This window comes from Oncorhynchus nerka, linkage group LG22 (assembly GCF_034236695.1).
Source record: "Oncorhynchus nerka isolate Pitt River linkage group LG22, Oner_Uvic_2.0, whole genome shotgun sequence".
In the NCBI taxonomy this organism is placed as follows: Eukaryota; Metazoa; Chordata; class Actinopteri; order Salmoniformes; family Salmonidae; genus Oncorhynchus; species Oncorhynchus nerka.
The window spans coordinates 45955959-45969039 of record NC_088417.1 but is presented as its reverse complement, the minus strand read 5'-3'; the positions used below and the strand labels follow the sequence as shown (position 1 = coordinate 45969039).

The following is a 13081-nucleotide window of genomic DNA, read 5'->3' as shown; positions in this document are numbered from 1 at the left end:
TTCATAGTTGATGTCTTAACTATTATACTACAATGTAGTAAAAAGAAAAACCCTGGATTGATTAGGTGTGTCCACACTTTTGACTGGTACCGTGTGTCCTTCTAAACATGAGTTCTATTATTGTGGCTTCAAAAACAAAGCCATTTGCCCTTGTATTCCATCTCTAGTGATTGGCGTCCATGTTGTAGAGTGAACAGCGATTCAGAATAGGTCTAACTACTGTTCACAGTGAACTGTCAACAAGATGATTTTTTAAACAAAAAAGTAGGCCTATGTACTAAGAGGGAAATGTGCTCAATGTCATAAGAGGTCAGGCATCACCTGAAAAGTGGGTTCTATTAATGGAGATCTCCATGAAGTCAAAGGTTTAGTTGGTAGTTCCTCAAAAATAAGCCAGCACTTTGACATACAGGCCTACCCCTCTCTGTTGCTTTTAAGGGTATAACAACAAGTTAAGGAGTGTTGAAAGAGTAAGATGAACCTGGCCTGTCCCCCCACCTTCCCTCAAAACACAGGGCACAGCACCTGATTAGACTAGGCTATATAGGGCATATGACAATTCCCTGACTGCTCAATACACTATTTACATTTAACATTTACATTTAAGTCATTTAGCAGACGCTCTTATCCAGAGCAACTTACAAATTGGTGCGTTCACCTTAAGACATCCAGTGGAACAGCCACTTTACAATAGTGCATCTAAATATTTTAAGGGGGGGGGGGGGTGAGAAGGATTACTTTATCCTATCCTAGGTATTCCTGAAAGAGGTGGGGTTTCAGGTGTCTCCGGAAGGTGGTGATTGACTCCGCTGTCCTGGCGTCGTGACGGAGTTTGTTCCACCATTGGGGGGCCAGAGCAGCGAACAGTTTTGACTGGGCTGCGCAGGAACTGTACTTCCTCAGTGGTAGGGAGGCGAGCAGGCCAGAGGTGGATGAACGCAGTGCCCTTGTTTGGGTGTAGGGCCTGATCAGAGCCTGGAGGTACTGAGGTGCCGTTCCCCTCACAGCTCCGTAGGCAAGCACCATGGTCTTGTAGCGGATGCGAGCTTCAACTGGAAGCCAGTGGAGAGAGTATATACTATTATATAATATATAATAATATAATAATATAGTATTACACTATAAGCTACAGGATTGAGTCATCACTGAACGCAGATGGTTTTCTACCTTCCATTAACCAGGAACAGAAAATGCCACAGTCACAACTGGTATGATACGGTCATTTAACGGTTACAACTCCATTTACACCACTCACTCTTATTAACACATTCGACCCCATCACGTGGCCTTTCAGCATACGGCCTGAATAGTGAGAAACAGGAGATTGGCAATTGTAGGAAAACAAGAAATCCTACCAAAGACCTTCACATAAGGAGTAGGCAAACCTAACTAAAATAGTTCAGAAACTGATGGTGAGGGAGGGCTGCCATTTGAATTTGTAGATTCAAATGACCCCATTCGGGATGGGCCTTGAGTAAATGTGTGAATAGGCTGTTTAGTCAATACATTTGATCACTCAGCTTTGTTTATGTCCTGGCTCTCTAAACGCTCCCCTCGCCATTAATCATTAATCCATTCTAATCACTGCTGTGTATTATGAGGCAAGTGGGGGCTTAAGGCGTCAGCATACTTCAGTTCGACTGGCGGCTAGGTGAACCGAATGGGTGTGCTCGCATACTCCCTTAAAAGAGCTACGCTTTAAAAATGAGGGGGCATTTTGAGATGCCGTAGCAAGTATATCTTTCCTCAAAATAGTCCAAATTAATTTAAGATCACAAGAATGACAAGAAATCTGTCATTAATTGATGTTTTTGCTGAGGAGATCTTAGTCGCACAATTTTACATCTAAGATGTTTGGTGCAGTACTCAATGAAAAACATTGCTTGAAAACGAGTTGTCTCATTTAATGACAACAAAGACTTTACTGAATAATCACTACGATTGACCAATCACTGACGAAGGGCCGTATTATTCTGCTACAAACTTTGGCTTGCCTCAAGAAAAAGATGTGTGCACACGAACAGCCCCAAAAAATCTTGAATAGAAAAATGTCAAAAACAGGTCACAATATATTCTAAGATGTGCAAACTGTTCCAGATGGGAAGCATGCGGACGCCTTTAGAGAAAATTGGAAGAGCAACAACAACAACTCTATTATGAGTGTCAATGGCACCTTTGCATACATACCAGTAGTCAAGTGTTAACAGTAGACTACTCACCACTACCGAGCCAATTTAACAAAGTATGTGAAACTAGAATGAGGCCTAGCAATAACTTTGACTCAACCATGCATAAATTGAAACTGGAACAAGGCACTGTAGCCATATGCCCAACCAGCTGGCTCTGATCTACATTACTAAAGAAAACAATGCTACCAAACAACTGGGTGATTCTCATGAAACAAGTTAACCACGGCAGTAGAAATTTAGTTAGAAAGCCATGGTGCATCTGCAACAATCCAGTATCTTTTTGTTGCTACATTATGCCAAAGTGTCGTATTTGAAATAATTTAACATTTCCATCCCCATATTCTCACTACCGAAATGCATCCGGATTATATTCTCTGGTTATTTTATACAATTATACTTCAAATAAAAACTCACATATTTGAATAAGACAAAATACATTGCTGTAGTTTGTCCATAAAGCATACAAATCTAGGGCAGATGATGGTTTAGCCCAGTGTGGGGGGGGGACTTTTCCCTCTGCCCCCATTCCACCATTGGGGAACACCCCTGACGCCCACCATAAAAGCTGTCAGTGAAGTCAACAACATGATTTTACTGTTTTACATATATTTCCACATTATGACGTTGGAATAGTATTGTGAAAATGATAACACCCTTTTAGTGTAAGAGCGGTTTTCAAAGACCGCCTGAAATGTAGGCCCATTTTCATGGGATGGAGTATTGGCGGTCCATGATGACATCACCGTGAGGTAAATTAGTTAATAAACCAATAAGAAAGAGCGTTCCAAACCTCTCTGCCAATAACAGCTAGTTTTCAGTTTTCCCCTCCCACTTAGACCACTCCCAGACAGGCCTAGTAATATTCTTGCTTGAGCTATTGCCCTTTGCGTCAATATCTTTTCGAACCATTTTAATTGAAAACAAATCACAGTATGGTACTTAATTGTTACCGAGAAATGACTTAATATTGAGAAACAGATGCATTGGACCTTTAAGATTAGTTAAAGTAATAAAAAGTATCTTATTTCCCAAATATTCTAGCCTATGAAAGTGTTGTCCTAAAGTTGTGGCTTTCAAAAATAACAAGAATTAAAAAGTCTATAGCATAAGCCCAGGTATAGGCTATTTTCAATCACAGCTTAATGATAGACAAAACAAACAATATTATTTATTTTCATTTTACATTAGAAGGCTAATAAAAATAAAAAAGTATCCCGTTCTGAAGACGGTAGACTGCTTCTATCTAGCCCATCATGTCACTACGGTAAGACAGCCCGTTCCTCATAAAACTGTCATTGCTCCATGACAGCGAGCCACATAGACATCAACCTGCTCCATGCTGAAGCTCCTCAGGCAGAAAGGAATATTGGAAAAGATTTGCCTGCAACACTTACACTATCATTCGTTATGATTCGTCCAGTTCCATTCGATTTCACACTATAGCCTAAGTGCCGTTTTAGCAGTTTGTTACTTTTTCCACAAAAATGTTTAACAAAAAAAAATGGTTGGCCAATAGGGGCCGATAGCATCATCTATCAATGTTTTATGGGTAATATTCACGATAAGACAAAGATTGACATCGCTTAACCCTAATACTAGTTGAAGTTCACATTAAAAAATATATATTATTTATTACGTATAAACCATGTGGACATGTTTCTCATCACGTAACACTTTCAAGTTCCTGTAACATCTCCAATATATTTTTTTAACAAAGTTATTCAGCCATGCATGATGCATCATCTAGAGGAGTAATCCTTAGATGACCACATGTTCATTTCATGACTTACATGCCTTCTGAAATCAGGATATTTTTTCTCAAAACACCCCCTTTACCACACTTGACCTTCTCATTACTTCAATGACTAAAAAGCTCAAATTGGGAAAAACCCAGAGAAACATTAATTTACCAACACAGAGGAATGAATGGGCTTTGTAGATGTGGTCAATTGTTTGCTAACTCATAATGGCAGTCTACAGATTGAGAATCACCTGGATGATTGAAAGACAACATGACAATGTCCCCACACAAATGTGCATGAGTAGTCACCCAATAGTCATCTTCTTGACCCTCAGGGGTTTCCATTTTTATCCACCACTTGTAGGTCTTCCATCCCTGACATCCTTCAACCCTGACCTTATTTTTCTCTCTCTGCATCAATGACTACCTGTCCAGTACAAATGTCTTGGAGTACAGAGGTTTCTAACTGTTCCTAATGTTGGTAAAGCCACCATGGCTAGATGCACAATATGCATAACTGTAGTTTGTGTGTTTTAATCAACTTAAAAATCGGAAGAAAAATAACATTCATGCTCACGTTCATTGAATATTAGGGATCTCAACATATTATCCCCATGCGTTTCAACGCAAACCGGGCTTAATAGGAGCATACTGGGCTCAATTGGAACAGGGATTTATAGTGAAAAAGAGAATACAAAAGTCTACTTGTAAAATATTTGGAAACCAATGGTTTAGGGTATGAATATACACTATAGACTACAAGATAGTACGGATCATATTGAACAACATTGCTTTTTGTCATTTACATTCTGTAGAGGGAGTGCTTTTTGTGACACTGTACCCTTTAAGCCCACCTGAGACAGTCAAATTTACAAAAATGGCATGTATAGCAATGCAAGGTTAATTTAACAGTAAAATAAGAATCCATTCAAAAATGTAATCTATGAATGTCTGAAATATATTATCTGGTTATAGTTCACCAAGTTGTTGTTACTGTGAGACTGACATGCAGGCATAACTGCTAGTATGAAAACTCCATATTTTCAATTGGCAAAAATTAGTAATGAAAGCTCATGAAATATGCTATCATGTGCACGTATCACCACATTCATCTCTTCATTTTAGATTAAGTTTGAGAAGGTAAAATATCTGGAAAATGTGTAGGGTAGCCTCAACACCAAACATTTTTTGCAGCTTTGAAAATTGACCATTAGTGGGCACTTACACATAATTGTCAATAACGTAATACAAAATCTGATTAACAGAAAAAGTTAGGTTTTATCTATAAACAAAAAAAATGCAACGCCCTGTTTTTCCATGTGCCGAAATAAAAATATCCCCCAAAATTTCCTTGCACACAAAAACCTTATTTCTCTTACATTTTGTGCACACATTTGTTCACATCCCTGTTAGTGAGCATTCCTCCTTTGCCAAGGTAATCCATCCACCAGACAGGTGTGGCATATCAAGAAGCTGATTAAACAGCATGATCGTTACAAAGTTGCACCTTGTGCTGGGAACAATAAAAGGACACTAAAATGTGCAGTTTTGTCACACAACACAATGCCACAGATGTCTCAAGTTGAGGGAGCATGCAATGGACATGCTGACTGCAGGAATGTCCACCAGAGCTGTTGCCCGATAATTCAATGTTCATCTGTACCATAAACCGCCTCCAATGTCATTTTAGAGAATTTGGCAGTACGTCCAACTGGCCTCACAACCGCAGACCACGTTTAACCCAAGACCTCCAGATCCGGCTTCTTCACCTGCGGGATCGTCACACCAGCGACCCGGACAACTGACGAAACTTTGGGTTTGCACAGCCAACATTTCTGCACAAACTGTTAGAAATCATCTCAGGGAAGCTCATATGCATGCTCATCATCCTCACCGGGGTCTTGATACAGTTTGTCATCGTAACCGACTTCAGTCAGCAAATACTCACCTTTGATGACCACTGACACGCTGGAGAAGTGTGCTCTTCACGGATGAAACCCGAGCAGAGAGCAGACAGCATCTATGGGGTTGTGTGGGCGAGCAGTTTGCTGATGTGAACTTTGTGAACAGAGTGCACCATGGTGGCGGTGGGGTTATGGTATGGGCAAGTATAAGCTACAGACAACGAACAATTTAATTTTCCAATGGCAATTTAAAGGCACAGAGATACCGTGACGAGTCCCATTGTCGTGCCATTCAACTGCCACCATCACCTCAAGTTTCAGCATTGATAATGCACGGCTCCATGTCGCAAGGATCTGTACAAAATTCTTGGAAGCTGAAAATATCCCAGTTCTTCCATGGCCTGCATACTCACCAGACATGTCACCCATTGAGCATGTTTGGGAAGCTCTGGATCGACGTGTACGACATCGTGTTCCAGTTCCCACCAATATCCAGCAACTTTGCACCGCTATTGAAGAGGACTGGGACAATTCCACAGGCCACAATCAAAGGAGATGTGACACACTGCATGAGGTAAATGGTGATCACAATTGACTTATTTCCCTATATGAACTGTATCTTTGAAATTGTTGCATGTTTCATTTATATTTTTGTTCAGTGTAGTTTTTCATTTGAATCCAAAGATGGAAGTGGGCTTAAAGGGTTTGCTTACCCTATATAGTATTAGTTTTCTATGTTTGACAATTAGCATGGAGCTGCAACTCAAGAGTATTGTTTCTTCATCCTATGTAATGTATTCTCATGAATTTTTTTCCCACCGTTTCAGATAAATTAGTAATTGAAGTTGTTGGATTAATGTCACATTCTACATTCTGATATTACCATGTTCTGACCACTAGATGGCTCTGTTCCTGCTATTAGGGAATTATTTTATGAAGAATCCTCCCCACATTGCTGAAGGGGCAGTTCCCCCAAATTAAATATTGGTTAACAATTGTTTTTTGTTTTTTTAGGTATCATAATAGCAGGAATAACGCCATCTAGTGGTCAGAACCTGTAAATATCAGGATGTAGGATGGGACATAATCCCAACAACTACAATTACTAGTTTCTCTGAACTGGAAAAGAAAAACGTCATCAAATTCACAGAGAATACCTTACACAAGATAAAGAAACAATACTCAGAGCCGCAGCTCCATACTACTTGACAAACGTACAGAACTGATACTATATACTCAATATTGGTGTGGGATTGGCATGGGGTTAGGGTGGCTTTTGACCACTTCTTTGGATTCCTCATGCCTTACTCATTTTAAGAAAAAAAGTTTGGTCCAAATCGGATGGAAGCCTGCACCTAAAAACTATTTTGGTGTTTGTTTCAACAAATACCAAAAGATAGTTTTTGGGAGGAATTTTCCAATAAATCCACTTTTGACTTAAATGCATTCACATAATTACAGTACTTATACTAAAATAAGGGGTATTTTGGGATTAACTAACAACAGTTTGATGCATTTGGTTACTGAATCTCTAATAGAGCTTAGTACAGTTTTTTAACAGGTCCTAATCTAAGTGATCCAAGAGGAATTATGGCAAGTGATCCAAGATACATTTTTTGGTCTAGCTCCAGTTGTGAGAATCACCCAACTATGAAATATAAAACACCATACCTGCCCAATTGTGTTTTATCTTGAAATGGTCACTTTTACTCACATTTTAGCACTGGTACAAAGATAAACTGTACTACCAAACAAATTTGCAGAAAAGAATGGTTGTGGGCAAGGCTACCAGTCAAGCAATGCGTTTTCATACCAACCTTAGTACCTAACTGTGCAAATAGAGATCGCCAGCTTGTAGTCCTAAAAAAAACGGATATTAATTACCTCAAGTTCATTCAGCCATTCCTATGGAGGAAATTGGGGTTTGGTATAAGCACCAAAAATAAGGTCTGAGGTTAACACAGGTTTAGGAGATCTTATACGTTTTCTGCTATAAGATAACAGTCAGTTAACATAACCTCTATGAACTATGAAGCCTTTATGTGCTTGTTTTGATTACATAAATGCTTCAAAGTTATAAAAAAAAATGACTTGAGCTGATGAAGATCATCTCAGAACAAAACATATAAGATCTCCTAAGCCTGTCATTACCACAGAGATTTTTTTCTGTGTTTATCCCAAAAAACATGAATTTCCCCAAAGGCTCTGGCCGACGAGCCATGGGGGAGTTAGTGCTTACAAAAATCCGCCATTACTATTGCTCTCTATTACTAAAGAGTGCAAAGTCTGAGTCTAGGGAGTTGAAATGTTAACTGGGGGGGGGGCATACTGAACTGGTAATTAAGGCTTCCTGACCTCACTTCTCTATGACAAACAGATAGACTAAGAAAAGACTGCAAAGACTGAGGTAGATATAAGTGTCTGAACACCATGAAAGTAGGACCTTGCTTCTTTGAGAAAAATACATTTCCACATGTCCATCATAACCCTAACTATCACAATTTGTTAATGAAGTTTGGTGACAGTCTGACTAGTACAACAGTTAGGCTAACGCTATTCACAGGAAATGTAGCCAGAACACCAACAAGAGAAACCAAGTAGTTGTGTTGCTTACCCTGACAGAGAGGCCATGGCCCAAAGCACTTAAACATTGGAAAGGAGATTCAGCGAAACTCCATAGGGTTCAGAAGTGTTGTCATACTCTCCCGGCCTGCTCTCTGGTAGTACTCCTTTAATGATGACAGGCGTTGTCAAAACTGGGTTTCCTGATCTACAGCATCGACATTACAGTATTTCCTTGGAGTAGAGATACATTTGACTCAGGGAGGGGAGGTTACTGTTCCCTCACGGAAGATACCACCCTGCTGAACAGCGGGTGTGCTAAAGGCAGGGGACAATAGGTGAAGTTGAGAGGAGGCTCTGTGTGTGTGATGGGGGGTTGCACGCATGAGTGCACAATGTGCCGTACACTCCCGGAGGTGTTTGAGATATTATAATTGGAACAAACCGTTGTACTGCCGCAAGGCAAAATAGTACTGACAGGAGCTTAAGAATCTTTGGAACAGTGGTAATTAGGACATCATTTTCAAAGTGAACAAGAGACATTCTATCACTGTGCTAGGTCAAGTTCCCTTTACATCACAAAGCCTTCTCTAAACAAATTAATCTAAACAAGATCAGTACAGTAAAAAGACAATAAAAGGAATATGAATAGAAGGAATATGAGTAGGAAGGAGAAAAACAGGCCTGGGCCTAAAATAATGGAACAATAAACTTGATGTCTCACACTTTAGAGAAGAAAAATAAGGAAAAAGTGTCTACAATAAAAAGAATAGCAACCTCTTCCGGAAAATGGAATAGTCCACCTAGTTCCATAAAAGGAGATGTTATTTTATGCCACTGAGCCTCTCCTCCTTGTGATGTCATGAGCCACTCTGAGGATGCCAGAGCCAACCAGAGCCTGTCTCCCCCGTCAACAACCTCCCTCCCCCACTATGCCCTGGAGCACTGGGTAAACTAGCAGCAATTTCTTTAAAGGGGCAGCTCCTGTTTTCTACTTGAGATGGAAACAGGGGAAGCCCTACTCAAGTCACTAAAGGCATTTCCCAGACAGATATTTTTCATTGGCAATATGATGACAGTCTATTGCCCAGAAGTGGTATAGCCCAACTATTTGAATGGCTGGCAGAAACCAAAACCTAACTAAATAGCTGAATTGAACACCACTGGATGAGTAGTCTACCATACAAGATTCAAAGAATTGTCAATAGAGCAGTAAGCTAATTGAATGCAATGAGAGTTTAGGCCTACACATAGTCCACTTTAGCCTGATCCCAGATCTGTTTGTGCTCTTGCCAACTCTATTGCTCATCGTCAAGTCAAGGCCCCATAAAAATAAAATTCCTGGAACAGCATTTTGTTAGTGACGTTAGTGATGACAACAGCTGTGAGCAGAAGGATGTGTGCCAATCTCCATATGGAAACACTAGCCCTAAATGGACTTTTATGACATGAGCAAATCCATTAAGACAGCTTGGGAAATATTATTTCAGATGCTTTAAATATATGAAAATTAAGGTGGACCGTCAGGAGTTTGGGGAATCAATTGGCCTTTACATTCAGGGAATAAAATTAGGCCTAGTCTATATCAAATAACAGTTAGGGAAACAAAAGGTAACTTTTTAACCCTTCAAATAACCCCTTGCCTATGTGTCACATGGTCAAGCTCCTTCTCACTAACATAATGATAAAGGCTAGCCTAGTTCAGTCAAATATGCATAATGCAGTCTCAATTTAGCTGTAACTTCCTAGCATTAAATCATAATAGTAATTTGTTTTAGTATTAGACCTAAGGCAAGGATAAGTTAGGATAATGTACCTATTTTCTCTTTAAAATATGTTTTGAAGAAACGACAGGCTTAACACCAAACATGTTAATTGGATGAACAAAACTAAGCAGGAGTCTTTACAAAACCTGTGTTTTATTGTTTAGGGAAATGACAAGAACCAACAGCTCAAACAAGCCTTATCTAGCCAGAGACAACATGGAAATTCCTGTATTATTCAGTAGGCGGTTTCCCTGTTCCATCAGACATAGACTCCATACTGACCAACCAGTTGAGGCTATATTTGGAACACTTGCATATCTGTTGGACTTGAACTACAAATAGAAACCTAAATAAGGCTCACCAAGCCTAGTACTGTACCTCTATGGTATTTAGACAACATTAAAACAGACATTTTCACTCCTCTGCCAGCCTATGAACATCTAATTTATTGTTTTGCCAAATAAAAACAACAGGACAGTGTGATATTAGAACAAGGTTGTAAGCCACCTAGGCTATATGCTGTAAGCCAGGGCTCTTCAACCTTGTTCCTGGCGAGCTACCGTCGTGTAGGTTCACTCCAACCCCAATTTGGCACACCTGATTCTAATAACTAGCTGGTTGATAAAAACAGAACCAGGTTAGTTTCAACTGGGTTTGAAGCGAAAACCTAGAGGACAGCTCTCCGGGAAGAGGGTTGGAGACCCGTGTTGTTGAAGGCTATGCGTTCAATAAAATAGCCTGCATGATATGCTGCCATACAAGATAATTGTATCCAGAGTCAAAAAAGGAACAAAGGCTGCAACAGGGGCTGGTGCGCAGCATATTTTTTTGCTTTGACCCAAGAGCCCTGAGGAAGCAACTGATGGCTTATTAGTTTCACCAAGAGCTTTCCATAGGCGATGTAAGGGCCTTAAACTACCCTCCTATGACTACAGTATGCGGTATAAAACCAATTGACCAGGCTAGATTGTGTTAGCGAAATAAATACGAACACTTACAGAGATCTAGTCTGACTAAAAATAAACTGTGTACACAGCAGTGCGTCCAGGTGCTGGTTTTGGCAGGAACAACTAGTATTCAAAAACAAGTGTTTAACTACTAGTCTAGTTGGACTGCTTTAGAGACGGGGGTTTCATTAATCCTTGTTTGCAATAGCTTATTTCCAACCTGAAACCCACCATTTACAGCATTGTTAAAAATACATTTAAAAAAGGCTACATTTCTGGTAGACTAGTTTTTGCCATCTTGGATGAATAAATTGTCCACCGCATTGTCTTGCAAGATGCAAATAAACACATTTATTTGTACATTTGTAAAAACAAAAACTGTACCAAGATTGCATAATCCTTGCATCACCACCAGCTGAAACAATAGCCTAAATATTTCTGTCATAACTCGGCTGTAAAACCACATTCTTGAGCAGTTGAACCTTGAGCAGTTGGCCTTGGAGGAAACAGTTCGGCTAGCTGAAGCCATAGAGCAACCTAAACAGGAAGTTGGGAAGACTTCACACAGAAGCATATGTCTATACTGTAGCACTTATTATGCTTGCCAACAGAGGCCATGCCTCAGAGAAATTGGTAATTATGTAGCAACTACCAAGACTTGAGCTGCCCTTTCCTCACTGTAGCACCTAAAATGGAGTCCTAGACCCAGCAAGTCAACTGTGGATGGAGAAAAATACAGCTATTTAGCTCTGTTGAGTATTTTTTATTTTTTAGATGGGACATAAGGGAATTACGGGAATTTATAACATGCTTATTGTTACAGTAGTGCTCATGTAAAGGGCACCAACTTAACACTATCAAAAAATATATTACTAGGGCTACCTATACTGAACAAAAATAAAAACAACATGTAAAGTGTTGTTCCCATGTTTCATGAACTGAAATAAAAACCAGAATTTTTCCATATGCACAAAAATATTATTTATCTCAGAAATGTGTTTACATCCCTGTTAGTGAGCATTTCTTCTTTGACAAGATTACATTTAAGTCATTTAGCAGACGCTCTTATCCAGAGCGACTTACAAATTGGTGCGTTCACCTTAAGACATCCAGTGGAACAGCCACTTTACAATAGTGCATCTAAATATTTTAAGGGGGGTGAGAAGGATTACTTTATCCTATCCTAGGTATTCCTGAAAGAGGTGGGGTTTCAGGTGTCTCCGGAAGGTGGTGATTGACTCAAGATTGACAAGATAATCAAATTAACTGATTTCCTTCTATGAAACGTAACTCAGTAAAATCTGAAATTGTGGAGGTAATATTTTTGTTCAAAGGTGAATGGTAAAGGCAAATAAGTAATCAACATTTTAAAATAAATAGATTTGGTAGACAGTTTCATTAGTTTGACCACCCCACAGTTCAATGAAGAGGAAGTGTAAATTCTAAGTCTAGCAGCTAGAAAGGCATCTTGGTGGTATAATGTAAGCTAATTTCCAGAAATTTCACAGTTTAGCATGGAGCTGAGAGATTTGAGGGTTTCAAAATATCCTGCAATTCTATGAACCTTTCCATGGCTAGTACTGTATTTCTCTGCTCAAACATAAAAATGGCATGTGTTCCGAACGCCCGGTTTTCGGAATTTTCCATTCTCCCGGACTGTCTAGCTTTTACTTGATTGTTAGTTTTCAAAAATTGGATTATTAATATATATATATATATATATATTCAATATCTTTCTGTTTGCTTTTCATCTGGTTTTGGTCGTTTAAATTGACAAATTTTCCATGCGGTGTAATCATGTGTTGCTGCCATGCTATGTTGTTTTAGGTCTCTCGTTGTGATGCGTGTTTTGTCCTATATTTTTAATCCCAGCCCCGCAGAAGGCCTTTTGGTAGACCGTCATTGTAAATAAGATTTTGTTCTTAACTGACTTGCCTAGTCAAATAAGTGTTCATTAAAATAAAACAAGACA

The 13081-nt window shown here is 39.4% G+C and overlaps 1 protein-coding gene across 4 annotated transcripts in view; it reads right to left on the bottom strand.

Moving 5' to 3' along the window:
• Positions 1–13081, bottom strand: part of aff4 (AF4/FMR2 family, member 4) — a 37417-nt gene that overhangs the window by 23134 nt on the left and 1202 nt on the right. The window contains exon 1 of one of the 4 annotated variants that reach the window (XM_029627049.2): positions 8449–8646. The exons of 2 other annotated variants lie outside the window; for them this stretch is intronic. In XM_029627049.2, the coding sequence (XP_029482909.1) occupies positions 8449–8465 (17 nt within the window). In that variant the 5' untranslated portion in view covers positions 8466–8646. Of the gene's footprint in view, positions 1–8448; positions 8647–13081 lie in introns of those variants that run through there. One more of the 4 variants, XM_065007202.1, reaches the window with a different exon arrangement.